At 31.2% G+C, this 21764-nt stretch overlaps 1 protein-coding gene across 1 annotated transcript in view; it reads right to left on the bottom strand.

Moving 5' to 3' along the window:
* Positions 1-14582: 14582 nt before the first annotated feature.
* Positions 14583-21764, bottom strand: part of LOC134698879 (RNA-binding protein 42-like) — a 36181-nt gene continuing 28999 nt past the window's right edge. The window contains exon 5 of the mRNA XM_063560555.1: positions 14583-14956. Coding sequence (XP_063416625.1) covers positions 14844-14956 — 113 coding nt within the window. The 3' untranslated portion in view covers positions 14583-14843. The remainder of the gene's footprint in view (positions 14957-21764) is intronic.

The following is a 21764-nucleotide window of genomic DNA, read 5'->3' as shown; positions in this document are numbered from 1 at the left end:
GACTGTGTCTTTATTTTCTTTGCATCGGAAACAAAGAATGACAGTATATCATTGTTCGTTTTGTAATCTTTAGTCGAGTAAGTAAAAAGTAAAATTATAAAAATACTGAACACTAATGAAAAATCAAAACAGAAAGTCACAAATCAAATGGCAGCAACAAAAGCTTAAACACATCAAACAAAGGAATAAGAACTGTCATACTCCTCCCTTGGTACAGGCATTTCTTATGTAGAAAATGGTGAATTAAACCTGGTTTCATAGCTAGCTAAACCTCTTACTTGTTAAGGAGTTCACTGTACAGTAATGATCTACAATGCTAGTTATTTCACATTATCAGGATATGGTTGTTATATTTGCCGCTGGACATTTAACAACCAACTTTACTATGTTCAATTAACAATAACTTGATGAAAATGGTGAATTGAACCTTGTTTTATAGCATCAATATCTATTCCTAAAGAGTAGGTCCGGTAAGGGACGATTTTCGCCTCAAATTTCAGGTTCATCTAACAAAAGATTTTGGACTTTTTAAACACCAAAGTGTCTATTTCAATTGATTCAATTAGTGTATATGAAAGATTTAAACTGATTAAGTCATTTAAAACGCTCCAAATCAAGCTTAAATATGAAAAATCTTTCAAATATGACAAAAAACGTCACCTTTCAGATTGTTATTGTCAAAAATTAATCCGGGTCTGTACGCCCTAATTCACGTTCGCCCTAGTACCTGTTCGCCCTGATACCTGTTCGCCCAGGGTCTATTCGCCCTGATTTTTATTTTTAGCTCACCTGACCTGAAAGGTCAAGTGAGCTTTTCTCATCACTTGGCGTCCGTCGTCCCTAAACTTCTACAAAAATCTTCTCCTCTGAAACTACTGGGCCAAATTTTACCAAACTTGGCCACAATCATCCTTGGGGTATCTAGTTCAAAAAATGTGTCCGGTGACCTGGCCATCCAACCAAGATGGCCGCCATGGCTAAAAATAGAACACAGGGGTAAAATGTATATTTTGGCTTATATCTTTGAAACCAAAACATTTAGAGCAAATCTGACATGGGGTAAAATTGTTAATCAGGTCAAGATCTATCTGCCCTAGAATTTTCAGATGAATCGGACAACCCGTTGTTAGGTTGCTGCCCCTGAATTGGTTATTTTAAGGAAATTTTGCAGTTTTTAGTTATTATCTTGAATACTATTATAGATAGAGATAAACTGTAAACAGCAATAATGTTCAGCAAAGTAAAACCTACAAATAAGTCAACATGACCAAAATTGTCAGTCAACCCCTTAAGGAGTTATTGCCCTTTATAGTCAATTTTGAACAAATTTTCGTCATTTTTGTAACTTGTACAAAAATCTTCTCCTCTGAAACTACATGGCCAAATTAAACCAAACTTGGCGATAATTATCATTGTGATATATAGTTTGATAAATGTGTCCGATGACACCGCCTACCAAACAAAATGGCCGACATGGCTAAAATTAGAACATAGTGGTAAAATGCAGTTTTTCATTTATATCTTTAAAATTAAGACATTTAGAACAAATCTTTCAAGATTTAAATGTCCATCAGAATAAGATCTATCCCCTCGCAAATTTTCAGATGAATCTGACAACTCGTTATTAGGTTGCTGTCCTAAAATTGGTAATTTTAAGGAAATTTTGCAGTTTTTGGTTATTATCTTGAATACTATTATAGATAGAGATAAACTGTAAACAGCAATTTTGTTCAGCAAAGTAGGATCTACAAATAAGTCAACATGATAAAAATTGTAAGAGTATCCCTTAAGGAGTTATTGCCCTTTATAGTCAATTTTGAACAAATTTTTGTCATTTTTGTAACTTGTACAAAAATCTTCTTTTCTAAAACTATGGGCCATATTAAACTAAACGTGGCCACAATCATCACTATGGTATCTATTTAAAAAAAGTGTCTAATGACCCCACCTACCAACCAAGATGACCGACATCAGTAAATACAGTAACAGGTGAGCGACACAGGCTCTTGAGAGCCTCTAGTTACTAATTGTTGTCTAGTGGCATAATTTTAAGTATTTGAATAAAATATGTTGAAGTTTGTTGAAAAAATCACCGAATATTGATATTGCCGAAATCAATTTCATCATTTTCCCTTTGATTGCAACTTAGAATACAGGAATACAATGTATTTATCTTTGTTGATATTTGTTAACAAAATAATTGTATTCAGTCATTCACTAATGTATGCAGTATAACTTAGACTAGTCTCAGAGTATTTTAATGAATGATTTGTAAATCCGTTTTACAGTTCGTACATTTTTTAAAAATAATTTCAAGCTGAATATATTATCAAAACAAATTTGTTTTTTATATTATAAATCCATCAAAAGACAGGTATCAAAATTAGCAGTGATCCGAATTGTTTTGTCATAAAACAATAAATTAATGATCCTTAACAAGCCATAAACTTTTAGATATTTCCATGTTTCCATAAATTTCAAGAATATATACCATAGAAATATATCTGATTAAGTTTATTCAACTTCAATGCCCTGAATATTAATATTTTTTAGTAGGGCGAACGGACTCTAAGGGCGAACGAACTCAGGGCAAACGAACCCAAGGTGAACATGTTACTAGGGCGAACGGTCCCGATACCGTCAAAAATGAAAGTGGCCACATCTGTGTTCATCCTCAACCTTTATATATGTTATGTATCATCATCAAATAGAACTTACATTTCAATATTATGAATGAGTACGAATACGGCCACTTTTATTTAAAAGGGAAAACGTCTAAAATTTAACTAAAATGCTAAAATTGTGAAGATTTCAGTAATTTAGCATGACTCGATGATGTTAGTACCCGATATATGAGCATTGTATTGTAAAAAAAACGGCCCATATTTATGTAGCAGAAGCATTCTATTTTTCAGTAAATAGCTAAAAGATTACATTTTTTGTAAAACTGCTTTATTTGCGGGCCAAAAAGGGGTCTTACTGAACCTACTCATTTCCCATCTGTAAACAATTTCTATTGTATGATGAAACCTGTTTTAACAGTCATTGGTGGCTTATCTGAAATTATCCGCTGTGGTCAGGTTAGGTTCACAGGGTTATCTTAGTTACCATTCTAGCTTATTTGTGTTTAGTATATTGATTGCTTGTGTGGCTCATATCTTATTTGTGTCTTTGTTGTGAATTAGGGTTCTGTCTTATTGACCTTATACCCCTTATTTGTCTATTCATAATGATAGACATAGACTTGCACATTCAATATCTGGATAATTTGTCAGGAGCAGACTTGGGGTCAATTACATTGGAATGTAATTAATTAAATTACACATTACATTGCAAAAATGATCAATTACATCAATTGCACATTACACTGTTTTTGAAATGTAATTAATTAAATTACAATTACTTTACTAAAGTAATTAATTAAATTACACATTACATTTCCTCATGGTATTTTTTAACAATATTATACATGTATAAATAATGCATGTGTAAAATATTCATAAAAGCATAGTTTAAGCACTGCATTTGATGATCATTAGCTATTTTAATGATTTGTCATTTAGTCTGAATCTCTCTGGTCTGAACACTTTGACATCAATTCTAAATAGCTTTCCGACAGGAGCTAATGTGGCAGATATTGCTTGATCAGAAGGTGGAAGTTCTATGATCAGAAGATCATCATATTGAAAGGAGGGGGAATTGGTTCCTATTAACTTGTCAATACATAAACCATGAGAGCCCGTCGGAAGGGGACGATAAATGGCTGACCCGTGTTAAGAGAGCGCCATATCTCTTGCACGTTAAAGACACCCTTGTAGATTTCGAAAAAGAGTAGGCTAATGCCGCTACAAGGCAGCACTCGCACCCGCAAAGTGGAAAGGGATTAATATAAGTTGCAAAACTTGTTTCCCAATCCACTATAAATAAATATGTTTAAACTAATACATCAAGGGGTATTTTGACATCTCAGAAATGAAGTCATTTAAATTAAACATAATATAAATAAAGATATTATACATAAATCATAAATATTTTTTTTTTAATTAAAAATATCAAAAAGTGTGCCTGTCACAATATTGAAAATAATTTTTAGTACAAATAATGAATGTATAATGTCTTAATATTAGCAATATCTTGCTAATTAGATAAAAATACATGTAACAGTGGCATTGCCTCTGGACATTTTAATCTGAGTAATTGCTGTTTGTTTTTACAGCTGTTAATTTTTATTTCTATAATCCTTTTGTGTATACTAATTTGACAAAATGATTGTGTGCAGTGATTTTAAAATTCTAAATGAACTGTTTAACAAGGCGATAAATTACTTATCAATCTATTTAGTTAAAAGATCTTTCTGAACACTAATATATGTGTCTCACATTTTTTTTATAATTAAAAAATAATTAATAAAAAAAAACATCTGTAGGTCAAATAAATATTAATATACATTGTAACTTCAGTATAAAGTATAGACTTCATATATTAAAAAAAGTATGTGATATCAATATTTCAAAAACAAGTATTATTTTACATTTTTTTTTTTTTTTTTATTATTTAACACAAATCCTTATCTTTAACACCAGAAAAATATATGTAATTCAAATGTAATTCAAAAGTAATTGAGCATTACATGCTTTTTTCAATGTAATTAATTAAATTACCATTACATGTAATTAAAAAAATGCTCAATTACACATTACATTCAATTACATGGAAAATTGTAATGCATTACACCTAATTACCATTACATTTTCAATTACCCCATCCCTGGTCAGGAGCATTATGCCCTCCTAATGTCATATGGTCCTTTCGCTCTGATAGTAAGGTTTCATTTCAGGATTCTGTTATATGAATATGTTGACGCCTTGACAATAGTTTTAAGTATAATATACACATAGTCGAGGCTTTTACAGTAGGAAATAGCAATATTAAACGCGATACATTGATTTTGGAATTAAGACATTTTCCCCTTATTTCCTACAGTATTAACGATCAATCTATCGCCAACATTCGACCAATGTAACCCTTAATTATATTTTGACAAACTGGAATCTTTGTTTTGTGAACACACCGATAAACCAGTGGAATAATGTTTGGGTGTGGGGGGATACAGATGAATAAAGGCAACAGTAGTATACCCCCCGGTCAATGGTCAGTAAGGTTTAAAATCACAAACAATAGAAAATGTTACAGGCAAATCATTCGTTTGGTGTATTCCATCATGTTATAAAGGACTTCACGATTAAAGTTCGGAATTTTGGTTATATTCACTTTTTCATTTATCTTATTTTCAAATTGAAAAGTGCAATAGAAATTTTAACTATTATTTCAATTAAAAAAGATGTATAATTAGTTATCAAATGTACCAGGATTGTAATTAAGTACGCCAGACGCACGTCTACAGTATAAGTCAGCAAGGTCCTTATTCCAATACACAAATAGACGAATAGACGAAACAAAGTGATTAAGTAATTACAAATATCAAAAACCTATATTATAAAGGAAGAATAGCACCTCCGTGAATAATATAATGATAAAAACAAAAGTTATTTTTTCAATATAAAACTTATTCTTACTTTAAATATTGTGAATTAAAAAAAAAATATGACCAGAATAGGTACTTTTCATCAATTGTACAGATCATTTTCAAAAAAACAAACTTTCATGTGAAAGCATACTCATTCCATTCAGAATGGCGGAGAATATAAGCCGCTGCTGAACAATTTTAAATTATTCATAATATCTTCATCACTCAATAATAAGTTATTTAAATCGAATCCATTAAGGAAAAGGTTTCCAAAAATTAAAATGAAATTGTTCTGCCAAATGTAAATTTAAAAGATTTTACATTGTAAATAAGTAATTTGTTGGTCATGACAATTTAAAATAGTTCCATCGAACGTTTAACAATTGACATTTTATCTTTATACCTGTTAGACATACCGACAGATATCAAATATGGTTATTATCTATCAAGAACAATGAACAACAAAATGTCTATCATCATACTGGAGGATTCTAACACACAATTTGACATTTATATAAATGTATGGAAAATATGGTTAAAAGTCGACATTTACGAGAAACATAGGAAAAGGTTATTTACCAACGTAATTTGTCCAAGGAAAAAATACAACTGATCTTAAGATGACACAAACTGATTATATCCGGTATATTACTACACTGAGCATTGTTACAGACAATCACCAAATAAAGCGCATTTAATGCATTGAGTGGCATGTCTAACCTCAATGATTAATTTTGTGTTTTAACAATAACAATTCAGTAAAAAAAATGAAAAAAGGAAAGGAGTAGGTCCGGTAAGGGCCGATTTTGACCTCAAGTTTCAGGTTCGTCTGACGAATGATTTTGGACACTTTTTTTTAACACTTAAGTGTTAAGTGTGTATTTTAGTTGATTCAATTAGTTTTAATGTGAAAGATTTTAACTGGTTTACTCATCAAAATTGCTTCGATTCTAGCTGAAATATGAAAAATCTATCAAATATGCCAAAAATGTCACTTTTCATATGGTTTTTGTCAAAATTGAAAGTGTCTGAGTCCCGTGTTCATCCTCAACCTTTATATATGTTATGTATTATCATCAAATACAACTACATTTCAATATTAAGAATGAACACAAATGCGGCCACTTTCATTTAAGACGGAAACCGTCTAAAATTTAACAAACATGCTAATTAACATTGTGAAGATTTCAGTAATTTAGCATGACTTAATGATGCTAGTACCCAATATATATGTGCATTGTATTGTCAAAACAGCCCATATTTTTGCAGCAGAAGCATTCTACTTTCCAATTAATAACTAAAAGTTTACATTTAAAAAAAAATTCAAAACTGCTATATTTTGGGACCAAAAAGAGGTCTTACTGAACCTACTCCTTTGTGTTGTTTTTAGACTATCCAAAATAGCTCTGGAAAAAATTGAAAGCTTGCTTGAAAAGCTTTGTCTTAGTTATGGTTAGAACGCATAATTGTAATTGGTTTGACATTCGCTTTCTACATATAAAAGCATTCTTCATAAGTTAATGCTTGTACCACGTCAGGGATATGACAGTTATTCGCTTGATGTGTTTTGATTTTGCCATTTGTTAAGGACTTTTCGTTTTGAATTTTTAAGTTCGGTATATATTTTTTTTTCTTTTCCGTTTTTCGTGAAGCAGACATATCCAGAAGTAAATTTTACATAAAAAAGAACTATATTGTAAACAACTGGGATTTATCAATAACAATAATATGATTTATATATGTATTTTGTATTATCAAACTGATTATATAAATAAATTTTTATAACTGCATATTTAGGGAAGAAAAAGTCGCGTGGTTCAAAAATTGGACCAGTAAGAACTCATCAAATGTCGAGAGAAATTTCGGTGACAACCAATTTTTCCTTTTTAGGTCCCCTAAAGATCATGCCCAAATGCGTCCCATAGGAATACCAGTTTTAAACCCAAAAGCGTTGTAGTTCAAAATATCACTAAAATTTCGATAACCCGAAATATATTTTCGACCATATCTTTGTATCTATAATATGACTTGTTAACCGTGCAAGCGTCGTTTTCATGAATAATTTTCTAGTATTTTAACATAAATCTAATAAATCTATTTAAAAAGTATAAAAAAGCTATGTAAATCCACAATGAGGCAAAATGTCAGAACAGGTTATAGGATACATTTAGAGAGTTTGCAGCTCAAACGACAATTCTAGTGACTAAAGAAATACGACAATGTCGTTTATAAGTTGAGATACAGACACATTGTATCGTCAACCAATTTGTGAAAATTATGTTTTCAGTCAGTCTTCCTCGTAGCCCTATATTAAGATCATATCAACTAAACATTCACACGCGTTAGCAGGTATCAAATAAGTGGTCGTCAAGGTCAGATGATTCTTCCAAACGGACATGTACACCTTATAATCTTTTCAAACACCAAATATATTTGCATAGATTAACTTAGCTGTATTATATTCGTCTATAGATATAAAGCGACTGCTTCTATCTATGCATCACCTGGAATGTAAATCCACAATCAGGCAAAATGTCAGAACAGGTTATAGGATACATATAGAAAGTTTGCAGCTCAAACGACAATTCTAGTGACTAAAGAAATACGACAATGTCGTTTATAAGTTGAGATACAGACACATTGTATCGTCAACCAATTTGTGAACATTTTGTTTTCAGTCAGTCTTCCTCGTAGCCCTATATTAAAATCATATCAACTAAACATTCACACGCGTTAGCAGGTATCAAATAAGTGGTCGTCAAGGTCAGATGATTCTGTCAAATGGACATGTACACCTTATAATCTTTTCGAACACCAAATATATTTGCATAGATTAACTTAGCTGTATTATATTCGTCTATAGATATAAAGCGACTGCTTCTATCTATGCATCACCTGGAATGTAAATCCACAATCAGGCAAAATGTCAGAACAGGTTATAGGATACATATAGAAAGTTTGCAGCTCAAACGACAATTCTAGTGACTAAAGAAATACGACAATGTCGTTTATAGAGGGGGGCAAGGGGTTTGACTGTTAGGCTGTTATGGGGCATTTTAATTCTTTGTTATCTGTTATTCTGAAAATATATTTACTGTTAGCTGTTATTGTCTTATTCTCTGTTAGCTGTTATAGGACTTTTATATATTTTGTTATCTGTTATTGTGAGAATCTATTTGCTGTTAACTGTTATTGAAAATTAAAATGTTAGCATTTTGACAGCCAATCTTCCGTAGAAATTGAAGATAATTGAAAATTGTGATTTGAATGGATAATAGTCTCATTGGCACGCATACCACATCTTCTTACAATGTATATCTATTGGGGTCTTTCTACTGGTAATATCGAGTGGCCCTGTATTTGTAGAAGAATTTCAGTAACATTCATCAAAAAACATATTTAAATCAATTGGACCAGGACCATTCCAGTATTTATGCTGTACTATTGCACCACTGTCCCTGATAAGGGGAGGATTTGACACCAACTAGCATGCTAAATTAGCCACAGTCACATTCTGTATATATGTGCCTATTTCCAAGCCAGGAGCCTGGAGTCAGTGGTTGTAGTTTGTTACTGTGCTACTAAGTTTCTCGTTCACTTTTTTGTGGATAAATTAGGCAGTTAGTTTTTTTCCTTCAAATTGTTTTACATTACTAAGTGGTATGGGTTTGAATTATGGCTTTGGGAATTATACAACATTTTTTTCTTTTAGCATTTATATTATAAGTGCTACTCCCTCTCTTTTTATTTACATGAAAGAGAAGCCTGACAACCATATTTTTCAAAAGCTTTTTAACTGCTTCACATGACGAAAATTGAAGCTCAGAAACCATTGATGCAAATAAAGATGTGTCTTCAGTTTAATTATACCCCCGCTTTAAAAAAGGGGGGTATACTGTTTTACCTCTGTCTGTCCGTCAGTCCGTCCGTCAGTCCTTCAGTCCGTCAGTCTGTCCGTCCCATTAAACTTTCGTCACATTTTTCTCAGGAACTACAATACAAGGATTTCTGAAATTTGGTTTCATGGTTTATCTAAGTCAGCTATACCATGTGATGCGTTTTCAGATTGATCACTTGACAACTCCCTGTTTACCGAACACTTTATGAAATTTTGTTTCAGGATTTATATAAGTCAGCTATACCGTGTGATGCGTTTTCAGATTGATCACTTGACAACTTCCTGTTTACCGAACACTTGCATATTTTTACACTATTAATATTATCCACTTGCGATGAGGGTATAATCAGTGAGCAATAGCTCGCAGTTTACTTGATTTTCGACAAATACCCTTTTAAAAATCCTACAGCTTCGCCATACTGTACCCAAATTTTCCATATTCTATAATTTCACATAAGATGCATGATTGGTGTTTCACTTGGTGTTATCCAAATAAATTTTCACTAGGTCTAATTTCTATTATACTATCAGAATTGTCACTAGAAGCAATTTCTATTATCAAAATAACCATAACTGGCATGCTTGTGTCAGTTACATGTCCTTTCTCCACTGATCTGGGTATTTTATATTTTATAAGTAAGTTTTATCCACCATGATCATGAGGTCATTAAATAAAACAAAATATATTGTGCATCAATGTTTTTTTATTACTTGTAAAGTATATATATTGCTTTTCAGAATTAAAAATTCTAAAAATCAAATTGATAATAAAGTGTCACTGCTGCACTACTTTAAAAAATTAAATAAAAAAACCTAAATCATTAAAAATTGATTCCTCAAATCCCCTAGATTAAAAATATCCGTATATCAAAAACAAAAACTAGTAATTTCGTTCAGAAAAATTCAACATCAATACTATAACTTGTTGTACAAGTTATGGATAAAAATCAACCACGACAGAACTGCCTCAACGGCTGAAACGTCTTGTTTACACAAATTTCAATTTTCTAGGTCCATACCACAAGTTATATACTAAGATCTACGAGTCATCTACTGGATTGGTCCTGGACAGATTTATTTTCATATTTCATTTACTGTTATCTGTTATTGTCCCTTTTCAATTCCTTGTTATCTGTTTTTCACCAAATCGATTCACTGTTTTGCTGTTATGGGGACCCCCTTGCCCCCCCTCTTTATAAGTTGAGAAACAGACACATTGTATCGTCAACCAATTTGTGAAAATTATGTTTTCAGTCAGTCTTCCTCGTAGCCCTATATTAAGATCATATCAACTAAACATTCACACGCGTTAGCAGGTATCAACTAAGTGGTCGTCAAGTTCAGTTGATTTCGCAAACGGACATGTACTCCTTATAATCTTTTCAAACACCAAATAGCTTTGCCATTTTGTATATGACAAATAGACCAAATCAGAAAAAAGTAACACTGGCCAATGTGGTCAAGGTCTGATGAATCTGCTATTCTGGCATGTACATGTTACAATCATTTTTACACAAAATCTAGTTGACCTGCTACTGATAGTATCTGACTTGACTACGTAAACATATCATTGACCACTGATACATCAAATGATGTCGAGTTCAGAGCCATTTGTGACGGACACATAAACACCTAACTTCTAATACATAAGGTGATGAAAACCACATATTTCTTTTTCAAATAGACGTTGAACTAAAAACAAAAGGGGTCATTGACATTAGTATAATTATAAATCAACGGTTTGGATATTTACCCTAGAAATAAATTGACCTACCTATTTATTGGTTCACCAATGCTCTCCAACTTAGTACTTTACTTGTTCATATAACTCATTTGATGCGAGTTCACTAATAAGTATTGTTTAGACAAAACGCGAATCATCAGATTTGTATAATCAACATTTCGGGTTCCCTAATGGAGCAGGATCTGCTAACACGTCAAAAGCACCCGGGTCTGCCTTAGTTTTTGATATGGTTCTTGTTTTCCCACCTATAGTGATATATATAAGTTTTTGGTGTTTTTGTCGTATTACTTTCTTTGAAGTACCCATGTCAGTTTTCCTTCGAATTACTTATGAGAACGGTTTTTTTTATAATTCAAAAATTGTGAGGCAAGGATTCCATGTATAAAGTTTTTTAAAAAAGAATAATTTTGACCCCTAAAACTATCATAGAAAGGATACAGTTGTTTATTCCTGTCTTGATGTTTACCTTCGTAGAAGAGAGAATCACAAAATGGTATTTCAAGTTATCCTATATAAAGTGAAGTATGGAAGTATACAGTGTACGAAGTTGATATTCGAATCCAAAGTTAAATAAATTTGAGAATTGAGCTTAAGTTCTGGTACACATCTGAGGACATCGTATTTATGGGGTAAAAATACATATCATCTTCACCTGCATATGGGATATATATTTCTCAACTTATTCGGTATTCAAGAGCTAGCAGCTGCTACTCACACCTTATAAAATATCACCAGTGTCTGAGTAGAAAGTTGATGAACCAGGGATATTGGAAAAAAAGATTATCAAAATGTACCAACACATTGCTGCTATAGATATTTCGTATAAACTTCAAAAATATTACACGATGTTCTTGAAGTATAGATTCTAGGTACTGACGTTGTTCGTCATCTTAAAAAAGTGTTATACGCGTCTGTATCCTAAATTATAATCCTGGTACCTTTGATAACTATTTACACCACTGGGTCGATGCCACTGCTGGTAGACGTTTCGTCCCCGAGGGTATCACCAGCCCAGTAGTCAACACTTCGGTGTTGACATGAATATCAATAATGTGGTCTTTTTATAAATTTCCTGTTCACAAACCTTTGGATTTTCCGAAAAACTAAAGATTTTCTTATCCAAGGCAAAGATTACCTTCGCCATATTTGGCACAATTTTTTGGAATTTTGGATCCTCAATGCTCTTCAACTTTGTACTTGTTTGGCTTTTTAAATATATTTTGATATGAGCGTCACTGATGAGTCTTATGTAGACGAAACTCGCGTATGGCGTACTAAATTATAATCCTGGTACCTTTGATAACTAATTATAGTATTCTATTACTTGTCTAAATGATTATAACTTTAACAGTTTTAGTCTAGTTTATTTATGATATTAATTTGACGTTGCTGGTAACTTACGAATCCCGTCATTGTGTTAACGGCGATGGTAAATTATCATCATAATTACGTGTTATAGTATTTTTTATTTGTTCTAATGAATATTAGTTTTAATGTTTAGTGCTTTTTTTTTGTAGTATCAATTTGACGTGTCTCTCTACTTATACATCCCAGCATTGTGTTATAATGCTATGGTAAATTTTTGTCTTCTTGTCTTTCATTTTCACTTATGTGCTTTGTCTATAAACCTTTTTTCTTTGTAACAGATTAGTTAATTTTTTAACAGTGATTAAATTCTGACACAATACTGACTGATGTACCAATATTTTTGAGATTTTTACCTAATAGGTCTGTTTGTTTTGTTCACACATCGATGTCAGAAAAATTTAATTGATGCGAATGTCATACAAGTGAGAGGTTTAGCTAACTATATTAATACGCTATCTCCTTCTAAAAAAAATGTTAACCGTATTGAGAGATCAGGTATGATATAAAGATAAATGCTTTTATCCTCCAATCAGCTAGCTATTGTACAAATAAATGTTGGCTTTATTTGTACTTGCACACAATGCAGTTTCATGTTTCTGCGCTTCCATGTTGAAGTAACGGCAATGTGATTCATTCCTTTTGCGTGACAGTTCACTTATAGGGTCCCCTTCGCCCTCCGCAATTCAACTTTGACGATGTCTTATAAAAATTAAAGATTTTTTAAACATCTTAACCTTCAATTGCGGTTATAAATTATAGTATGAAATAGTATAGGTATGTACATTGTCAGAAAATATAAAATTTATTTGTACTCGATACGAAAAATGAGAAAAGCCCTGCGAGCTATGCATTCCGTCTTGTTTCTAAAGCTCATACAAATAAGTTAGATATTTTTCGACAATCTTCATATATTGCATATTTATTTACATCGACAGAAATAAATAAAGGCAACAGTAGTATACCGCTGTTCAAAACTCATAAATCTATGGACAAAAAACAAAATCGGGGTAACAAACTAAAACCGAGGGAAACGCATTGAATATAAGAGGAGAACAACGACACAACACACACAGAAACGGACCAAGCATCAGACAAAAATGTATATTCCTAATATCTTAATATCTTAAGCAAGTACTAGTCAATAAAAACAGTCGAAAGAAACTCTATCCACGATCGTAGAGCTATTTATTGACGTTACTTTTAAGTGAAAGATATGTTGTCTTTTGCTCTTTGGGTTGCCTGATATCCATTCTGGTTATATGAAACTGTATTGCAAATTAGTTAGTTTAAGCAGTTAGTTTAGTCCTACTACTAGTACTTGGTCATGATTTGCAAACTTGCAAATACATGCTTTTAGATCTATTCTTGTATTTTCCTATGAACTTTGATAATCTTTTACTTTTATAAATGCAGTTATCTTCAATTTTATGTCAACCTGGTCGGTCCTTAGATCAATTCCCTTGTCTTTTCCCTCACACAATAATCCATTGGATTTACTACAGTAATCGTGCTCATTTTTTTTGTTTGCTTCTTTCATCTGATTTCTCCTTCGAAAAAAACAACGTTTTATTTAAAGACAATGTAATGCAATGAAAGGTTAAGAAAATGCCATTATGAAAGTCGTCAAATTTTACATCAGATTAGTATTTTTAAGCCTATTGATCAGTGCACTGTCACTGATGACCTTACGATAAGGATGTTATGTAAATATAGATTTGACCATGAATGTAGATTATTTTGCACACATTGTACAGTATGGAAGAAAATCCAGTGGGTTCATCGTGCATATCGAAGATTTTTCATTGTAAAACAGTTTTACTATATGCGGTATGGGCTTTGGTCATTGTTGAAGGCCGTACGGTGACCTATAATTGTTAATGTTTGTGTCATTTTGGTCTTTTGTGGATAGTTGTCTCATTGGCAATCATACCACATCTTCTTTTTTATATTTGTCTAGATGCAACTAAACATAATTAAGAATTTAGGCTTTAACATCAAATCAAAATTAAAGGAGATATACAAAGGGATCATATAAGGGGCAGAAATCAACAAACCAAAATTAAGTTTATTCTTTACTTAAGTAAAAATACCTGATTTTGTATTAAAAAAAACATAAGGTCTCACATATAACCTTTTTGTCTTGGTACAATATCATTATTTCTTTCGTTCCTTTACATTCTGCAATGAGCTAATGAATGATTAATGAAAAAAAAAAATTATTTTTTTCTGACCAGTGCCCAGTTTTAAAAGATGACAATAACTGATGTTTTTTTAAGTCTATGTCCTGTGTTAAAATACACATGATTCTATTTAAGTCCTAAACGTTTCTTTTCCTTTTCCTTTTTTCGTACTATTTCTATATTTCTATCTTTCCAGTTACTTTTTCTGAGCTTGATAGGTCTATTTCCAACGTATTTTCCTGAAATATAAATTAATAAGAATATAATTTGATTCTATTCAGCTGACAAATAATCAAACAGTGTGTTTTATTTCTTATACCGTATAAACTTGTATATATCTACAAAATGAAGCAAAATGTTCTTGATGGGTTTACTCATGAAATAAATTACACATAATTTTTGTTCGACCAATTTTTGAATATTCAGACGTCGTATTGGACTTCAAAATGTGAATACCACCCACTTGATAACTTCCTGCTTAATTTTTAGCAAATAGTCAAAGGGTTACTCAACTTGATTGTACTAATACACGATATAATGAATCTCAAAAGGAAACATTGTCCGAGAGGCGACGCAACCTCCATAGATAAATTATTTTTCATTTAATTTCAAATATCAAAACTCTAGGGTATTTTAAAGACTGAATGCCTGATTCATTGGGTGATAGATATAATCATGAAACTTGACAGAGAATCAATGTTGAATACAACTTTCTAATATACGTAATTTAAACATAAAAATGAAAATCTAAAGGATGGGCTCGGGTTCGTTGAATTCTCAACCTATTACTTCGTAAACTAGTAGACTCCCCCAAACTGTCGTTGTGGTGTAAAAAACAATATTTTACTTTCTGTTATCTTATTTATGATAAGAAAAAAAAATACGTGTACAGGAATCAAAACCAAAAGTTTGAGTCCTTGATGTTAAAGACACATCATCCAAAAAAATATCTATCATTACATTTGTATACATTAGTTTAATTTCAATTTCAATTGACTGAGAATGAACTTAAAAATTAAGTATCAGGATATCTTACAATAAAAAATTGATCCGCCTTTGTATCGATAAAACACCATTGCTACATAATTCACTAATTTTTGTTCAACAAAAACCGAAGACCAGTCTAGAGAACTGTATAGAACAGACATGATATCAGGAAGAAAGAGCACACGGGGTTAATAGACCATAATGATCAGCTAAGACCACCAAGTTTGATTTTAATGGAGTTTTTATTATGTCTGATAATGTCCTAATCTACTATCCATTATGATACCTTCCCCTAGGATGCTACCCTAATCATCTGATATACAGCTGATTAAGTAGTTTGTAATACTACCTAACCGAGGAATGTATAAGACTGGAAATTTAATTTGTAAAGCACTATTCATATGATATGTTTATTAATAACTTTGCCTTCCCATACCGATTATTGGAAATAACATCTAATAGTACCGTCGAACTGATTAATTTGAACGTGTTATCCACGACAAATGTCAAAAAAGCTAAGATATTGTGGTGTCCTCCGACGCAACATATAATTACTGTCACAATGTCTACTCTACATTCGACGTTAATTCTTAAAATCAATGTTAGTTTACTCATATATTCGTTAATTACATGTGAATGATTCTATATGAAAACGCTCTCCAGATATTGATATATTTCAATCTATTGTTGATACCTTAATGTTACTATATTTAGAAAGTGAAGGCTTCATAATTAACTAATGTTGCAAATTATTTTATCCTAAAAACAAATTAAAATGTCTTTGGTGTACGGCAATTTTTTGGATACTGAAATAGCGGAGACTTCTCTTTGCAAAGATCTAAATGAAAAGAGTTTAAGGTCCGGTGATGCCTGACAGACAGACATGGAAAGCTTTAAAATTTATAGTGGTTATATAGGCCAAAAAAGATTAATATTTTGAACCATTAAAATGAGGGCTAAAAGAACATGAGCATTTTATCCAAATAAAATCATTATATCATGTCTTGCCATTCTGATAGAAAGGGTTCTTTAACAGAGTCCGGCGACCGTACATTTTTAGCAAGTTTGCATTTCATATCAGGCTGCAAATCTTCGTTTGATAGAAACAAAAATATTTGGCTAGAGACTTCAAGACTTTATGATTGATATCTGAAAAAAATAATAGCAATTTGATATCAGAAAGATAACTGGATATAGGAAGATGTGGTGTGGTTTATTATAACACTGAAATGAAGCTAAATGAGGGTTGGACGTTATTCCTTTGTTTAAAACGAAATACGGATATAATGAAAATGTGCATCTTATAATTATAAATACTTTATTTATCTGATTTTTGGTCTATTCATGTTTTATATCACGATGACGTAAACCCTGCTTTAAAAACACCAAAATCTTTATATCTAGATTATATGGAGAGCACATATCAATTTATGTTTTAAATAATGAAGGCTAAATACAAAATCGTTCTATTTCTGACATGTTTATGAATCAATATGTTCTAGACACTTTTCATTTTGAAATCTGGAGATAATGAACTTAATATTCGGATCTTCTTTCTGTCTTTTTAATATTGAGACAAGAAGATACCGTAGAACTTCCATCGATTCACGATGGTAGACGGTAAACTTGTGACGTAAATTTGCCAAAGCAGTTCTTGCTGTACATACGTCTCTTTTTTTCTCATCGCCATAGTGAGAGCTTGCTTCAGCAACTCAAAGGAACGCAGTCACCATTGGATGGGCAGATCTTATTTCAATCATCGAAAATAAGATTTTTTGGGAAAAACTATATCGTAGTGATCGTCATAGAACATAGTTTAAAATCGTCCTCATTGTCAATTAATACATCAAGATTTAAGAAAAAATGCAGATGTCTCGACACTGTAAAATGACTAGAATCAGTTAGTTCCAAATATATATCGAATGATTATAAATTTCACTGATTAAGTATTCTTGGAATATCAATATGTTGATCAGTGTTTCAGGATCAAAGACAAAGCAGAAGTCATATTGAAATTAGTCCATGTTTTCAAGAGAAGCACTTTGAATAAATTGATAGATATTCATGTCAGAAATATGATGATTATATTTAGCATTCAATAATAATGTTGGTAGTTGCTCTCCGTAATGATTTAGATTTTAACACAATGTTGACCGTTGTACCCCTATTTTGACATTTTTACCTATTATGTCTGTTTGTTTTGTTCACATATCGTTGTCATTATAATGGCATTGTATACGACTGTCATACAAGTGAGAGGTTTAAGCCACCATTTTCTACATAAGAAAATGCCTGTACAGAAATATAAAAATTGTTATCTATTCGTTTGATGTAATTGAGCTTTTTAATTTATCATTTGACAAAGGCCTTCATTTTCGAATTTTTCCTAGCAGTTCAGTATGCAGATGTTGTTTCTACATGCAACATCTAACTTTGTAACTACAATGAATCAACTTTTCACTAAACAAATTACATCGGAGCTAGAGTCATCGGGTTTTCAAATATATTTTTTTATTATTAAATATCACTGCCCCATTATCTGCTTGTCATAACAACATCACTATGTTATAACTTCGACAACGGTAAAGCCGGTTGTAATGAAATGAACTGATATACACATGGGAATTGTCATTTGACATCTGAGCTTATTATTTTTCGTTTCTGTTCAGAAGCACTGACCACAATTGAAAAAAAATTCTGAACTACAGAAATGAGTGAGTAAGTATGATTAAAAAGATGTGCTGATTTTTTTTTATAAATGAATATCGAAACACTTTCGATGTCACTCATGTATACGAAATATCCATATATTTACAAAATTCAGTAGTCAATATAAAAAGAATGAAATTATAGAACAAATTATTCAGTATAAAAAAAAACTGTACGCACTATCATCATATGGAAACAAGAGAAAACGTTAGAAATCCAGGTCTTTAAAACAATTGTGTCCCTACTCGAAATAAGTTATAGTTTCTCAGCAATCTACACCACGACTAACCAAACTAAACAGAGAAACAGCGAATTACAATTTCAATCTGAGATAAACTTGCGACAAAAAAAACGTTGAAAACTTAAATTTAGGGTAAAAGATAGAAAGAGAAACGAAGATTAAAATAATTAAAAAAAATGAGAAATGAAAATACATTTACAAAACTGAGACCATCAAAATAAACAATGATAGATAAACACCAATTATTATTATCACAACTCATTGTATAAAAGATAAAGTCGTCTTGTTTAGACTCGGAATATCTAGCTAACTAGAAATACATATTTTGTTTTACAGGTAATGAAACCATTCTTTCTAAAGAGAAAAAAACCTCAGAGGATAGTTACAAAAATCATCAGAAATTTTTTTCAAAAAGCGTTCTCTGTTATTCATTATGCTTTTAAAAATATATATATAAAAAGTACTTTTTTTTCAATTTATAACAGCTAAATTGGTTTAGAAATAACATTTTGTATTTCATATTTTTGCAATAATGCGTAACGCTGAAATTCAATTTTTAGAAATATTCACTGTGTTAAAAAAAAACTGATTGTTATAACATGCTCAGGTTCAATTCTTCGTTTCCTAGATCAGAAATACATGTAACAAGTCAGAAATAAAACAGAAGTTATCAATTCGTTTGATGTGTTTGAACTTTTGATTTTGCCAGGTCTTTCCGTTTCGAAGGTTCCTCAGCTTTCGGTATTTTTGGACTGTTTAACATTCAAATTTCAGAAAGTTTTCTACAACCTCCTGACTTTGACTCTTTTATCATTAATTGGCAAAAGAATTGGTTATGTTTTTAGTTTTTATCTGATTTATATGACATGATAGTTCAGGTAAATGTATAGAGTACGCATTTTAATACTCGGACATTCAAGACTAAGTTTAAAATATACAGAATATTAGGGAACTATTGTTAGTGCATGTTTTCTGGCATAATTTTAGTAAGTCGATCAACTAAAGTTTATCATAACTATTGCAGTGATATCATTCGGCCCATAAATCATTTTTAATTTGACATATTTTATAATCATTAATAAAAAGTTTCATATACTTGACTAAATAAGATCCTTTTTATTTTTATTAAGGTGGTACCTAACACTACAGGGAGACAGAGATGGGTCCGATTACTTTCAATGCAATTGATTAAATTACAATTACTTTGTCATTTGTAGGATTAAATTAAATTGATGATTACATCATTTCTGAAAGTGTCTGATTAAATTAATGATTACATTGGCAAAGTAATCATGATTACATCTGATTACAACGAAATTAAAAAAAAACATTTTGCATGATGTGAATGAATAAACGTTTAATATTTAACTATAGCATTTTTTAGAAAGTATTGTGTTTGCTATATTATAAAATGATAACTTCAATCTCCATCTCTTTAATAAACCTCAAAAGTTCACTTCATACATACATGAACATTGTGTCACCTGTTACAACCTATTGCACTTTATCATCATTAATCTCTGAATTATTTTGACTTCAATTGAATATAGCTTTATAAAAAGCATTTGCTGTTTGTCTTCTGACATATTCTAGACTTTAATTTATATTTGTTTCAAGGTACAGTTTATTGGAGTTAAAATACGAATGAAATTGTTCCAGTTTAATCAAATTGTAAACAAACTACAAGTGCTAAAAATCATTGTATTTTACATGTCCAGTCCGAATACATACAAAAATTTGCTTATTTTAAACAAGATATTTGTCCATCTTTAAATTAATTTTGTGCTAATTGGATAAATTATCACATGTCTGATTTATCTTTTACCATATATATTGTCCTACAGTTATACTCAGTTGGTAATCATATTGCAATAAAAACACACCTTAATTGGTTTCCTACCTGTCAATTCAAAGATGACAAAAATCACAACATTAACAAAAGATTATACTTTAGGGTTAAAGAAAAGTATTACTTGAATATAACAGTTATTATCAAATATATATGTCGTGTACATTTTATTATTTTGTACAGGTTATTACTTGTACAAAAATTTTGTATGAGTAATTACCTGTATGACGCCACCATACAAGTTATTACCTGTACAAATATAATTGTACCAGTAATTACTTTTTCAATTTTTGTTGAGAAAAAGATAATAACTTGTACAACACAATATCTTTGACTTGTATGTTCTTCTACCTTTGTTTTAAAAAAATGTTTCATTGAAAAACACCTTCCTTTAAGTAAGAAAGTCTGGGATTGTATTCTCAATTATCGTGTATCATTTTTCCTTTACTATTTTCTGGTATCTATTTATTTGTTTGTTTATTTTTGTCAAGCCTTTGACTAAGTTGAAAAAGCGAGACTAGGCTATCGCACATTTCGTCGTTGGTGTTGGCGGCGGCTTCCAGAAATATTCACTCTGTTGTTGTTGTTTTTTTGAAATTTTTAATAACTTTCGTAAACTATGCTGGAATTCTACCAAACTTGGACAGAAACTTGGTCATGATCATAAGATAGTAGCCAGAAGTAAATTTTGTAAAAAAATTAAAAAAATCCTTTTTTCAGTATTTGACTTGTAAATGGACTTAGTTTTTCTGCCGGGAACCATTACATTTACTCTGTGGTTAAATATTTAAAGATTTTAATTACTTTCTTAAACTATCCTTGATTTTTACCAAACTAGGAAAGTAGCTTCTTGCAATATTTACCATTTTTAGGCTTTAAAAGTTAGCTATGTGGTATGGGTTTTGCCCATTATAATTGAAGGCCGTGTGGTAATCTTTAGTTTTTAATTTCTACGTCATTTGAATTCTTGCGGAGAGTTGTAAATTGGCACTTATATCCCGCTCATTATTGAAAACCGTGTGGTGATCTATTGTTTTAATTTCTGTGTCATTTGGATTCTTGTGGAGAGTTTTTAATTGGCACTTATATCCCGTTCATTATTGAACACCGTGTGGTGATCTATAATTTTAATTTCTGTGCCATTTGGATTCTTGTGGAGAGTTGTTAATTGGCACTTATATCCCGCTCATTATTGAAGGCCGCTTGGTGATCAATTGTTTTAATTTCTGTGTCATTTGGATTCTTGTGGAGAGTTGTCAAT

This window comes from Mytilus trossulus, unplaced genomic scaffold (assembly GCF_036588685.1).
Source record: "Mytilus trossulus isolate FHL-02 unplaced genomic scaffold, PNRI_Mtr1.1.1.hap1 h1tg000024l__unscaffolded, whole genome shotgun sequence".
In the NCBI taxonomy this organism is placed as follows: domain Eukaryota; kingdom Metazoa; phylum Mollusca; class Bivalvia; order Mytilida; family Mytilidae; genus Mytilus; species Mytilus trossulus.
This window is presented reverse-complemented; position numbering and strand designations above follow the sequence as displayed.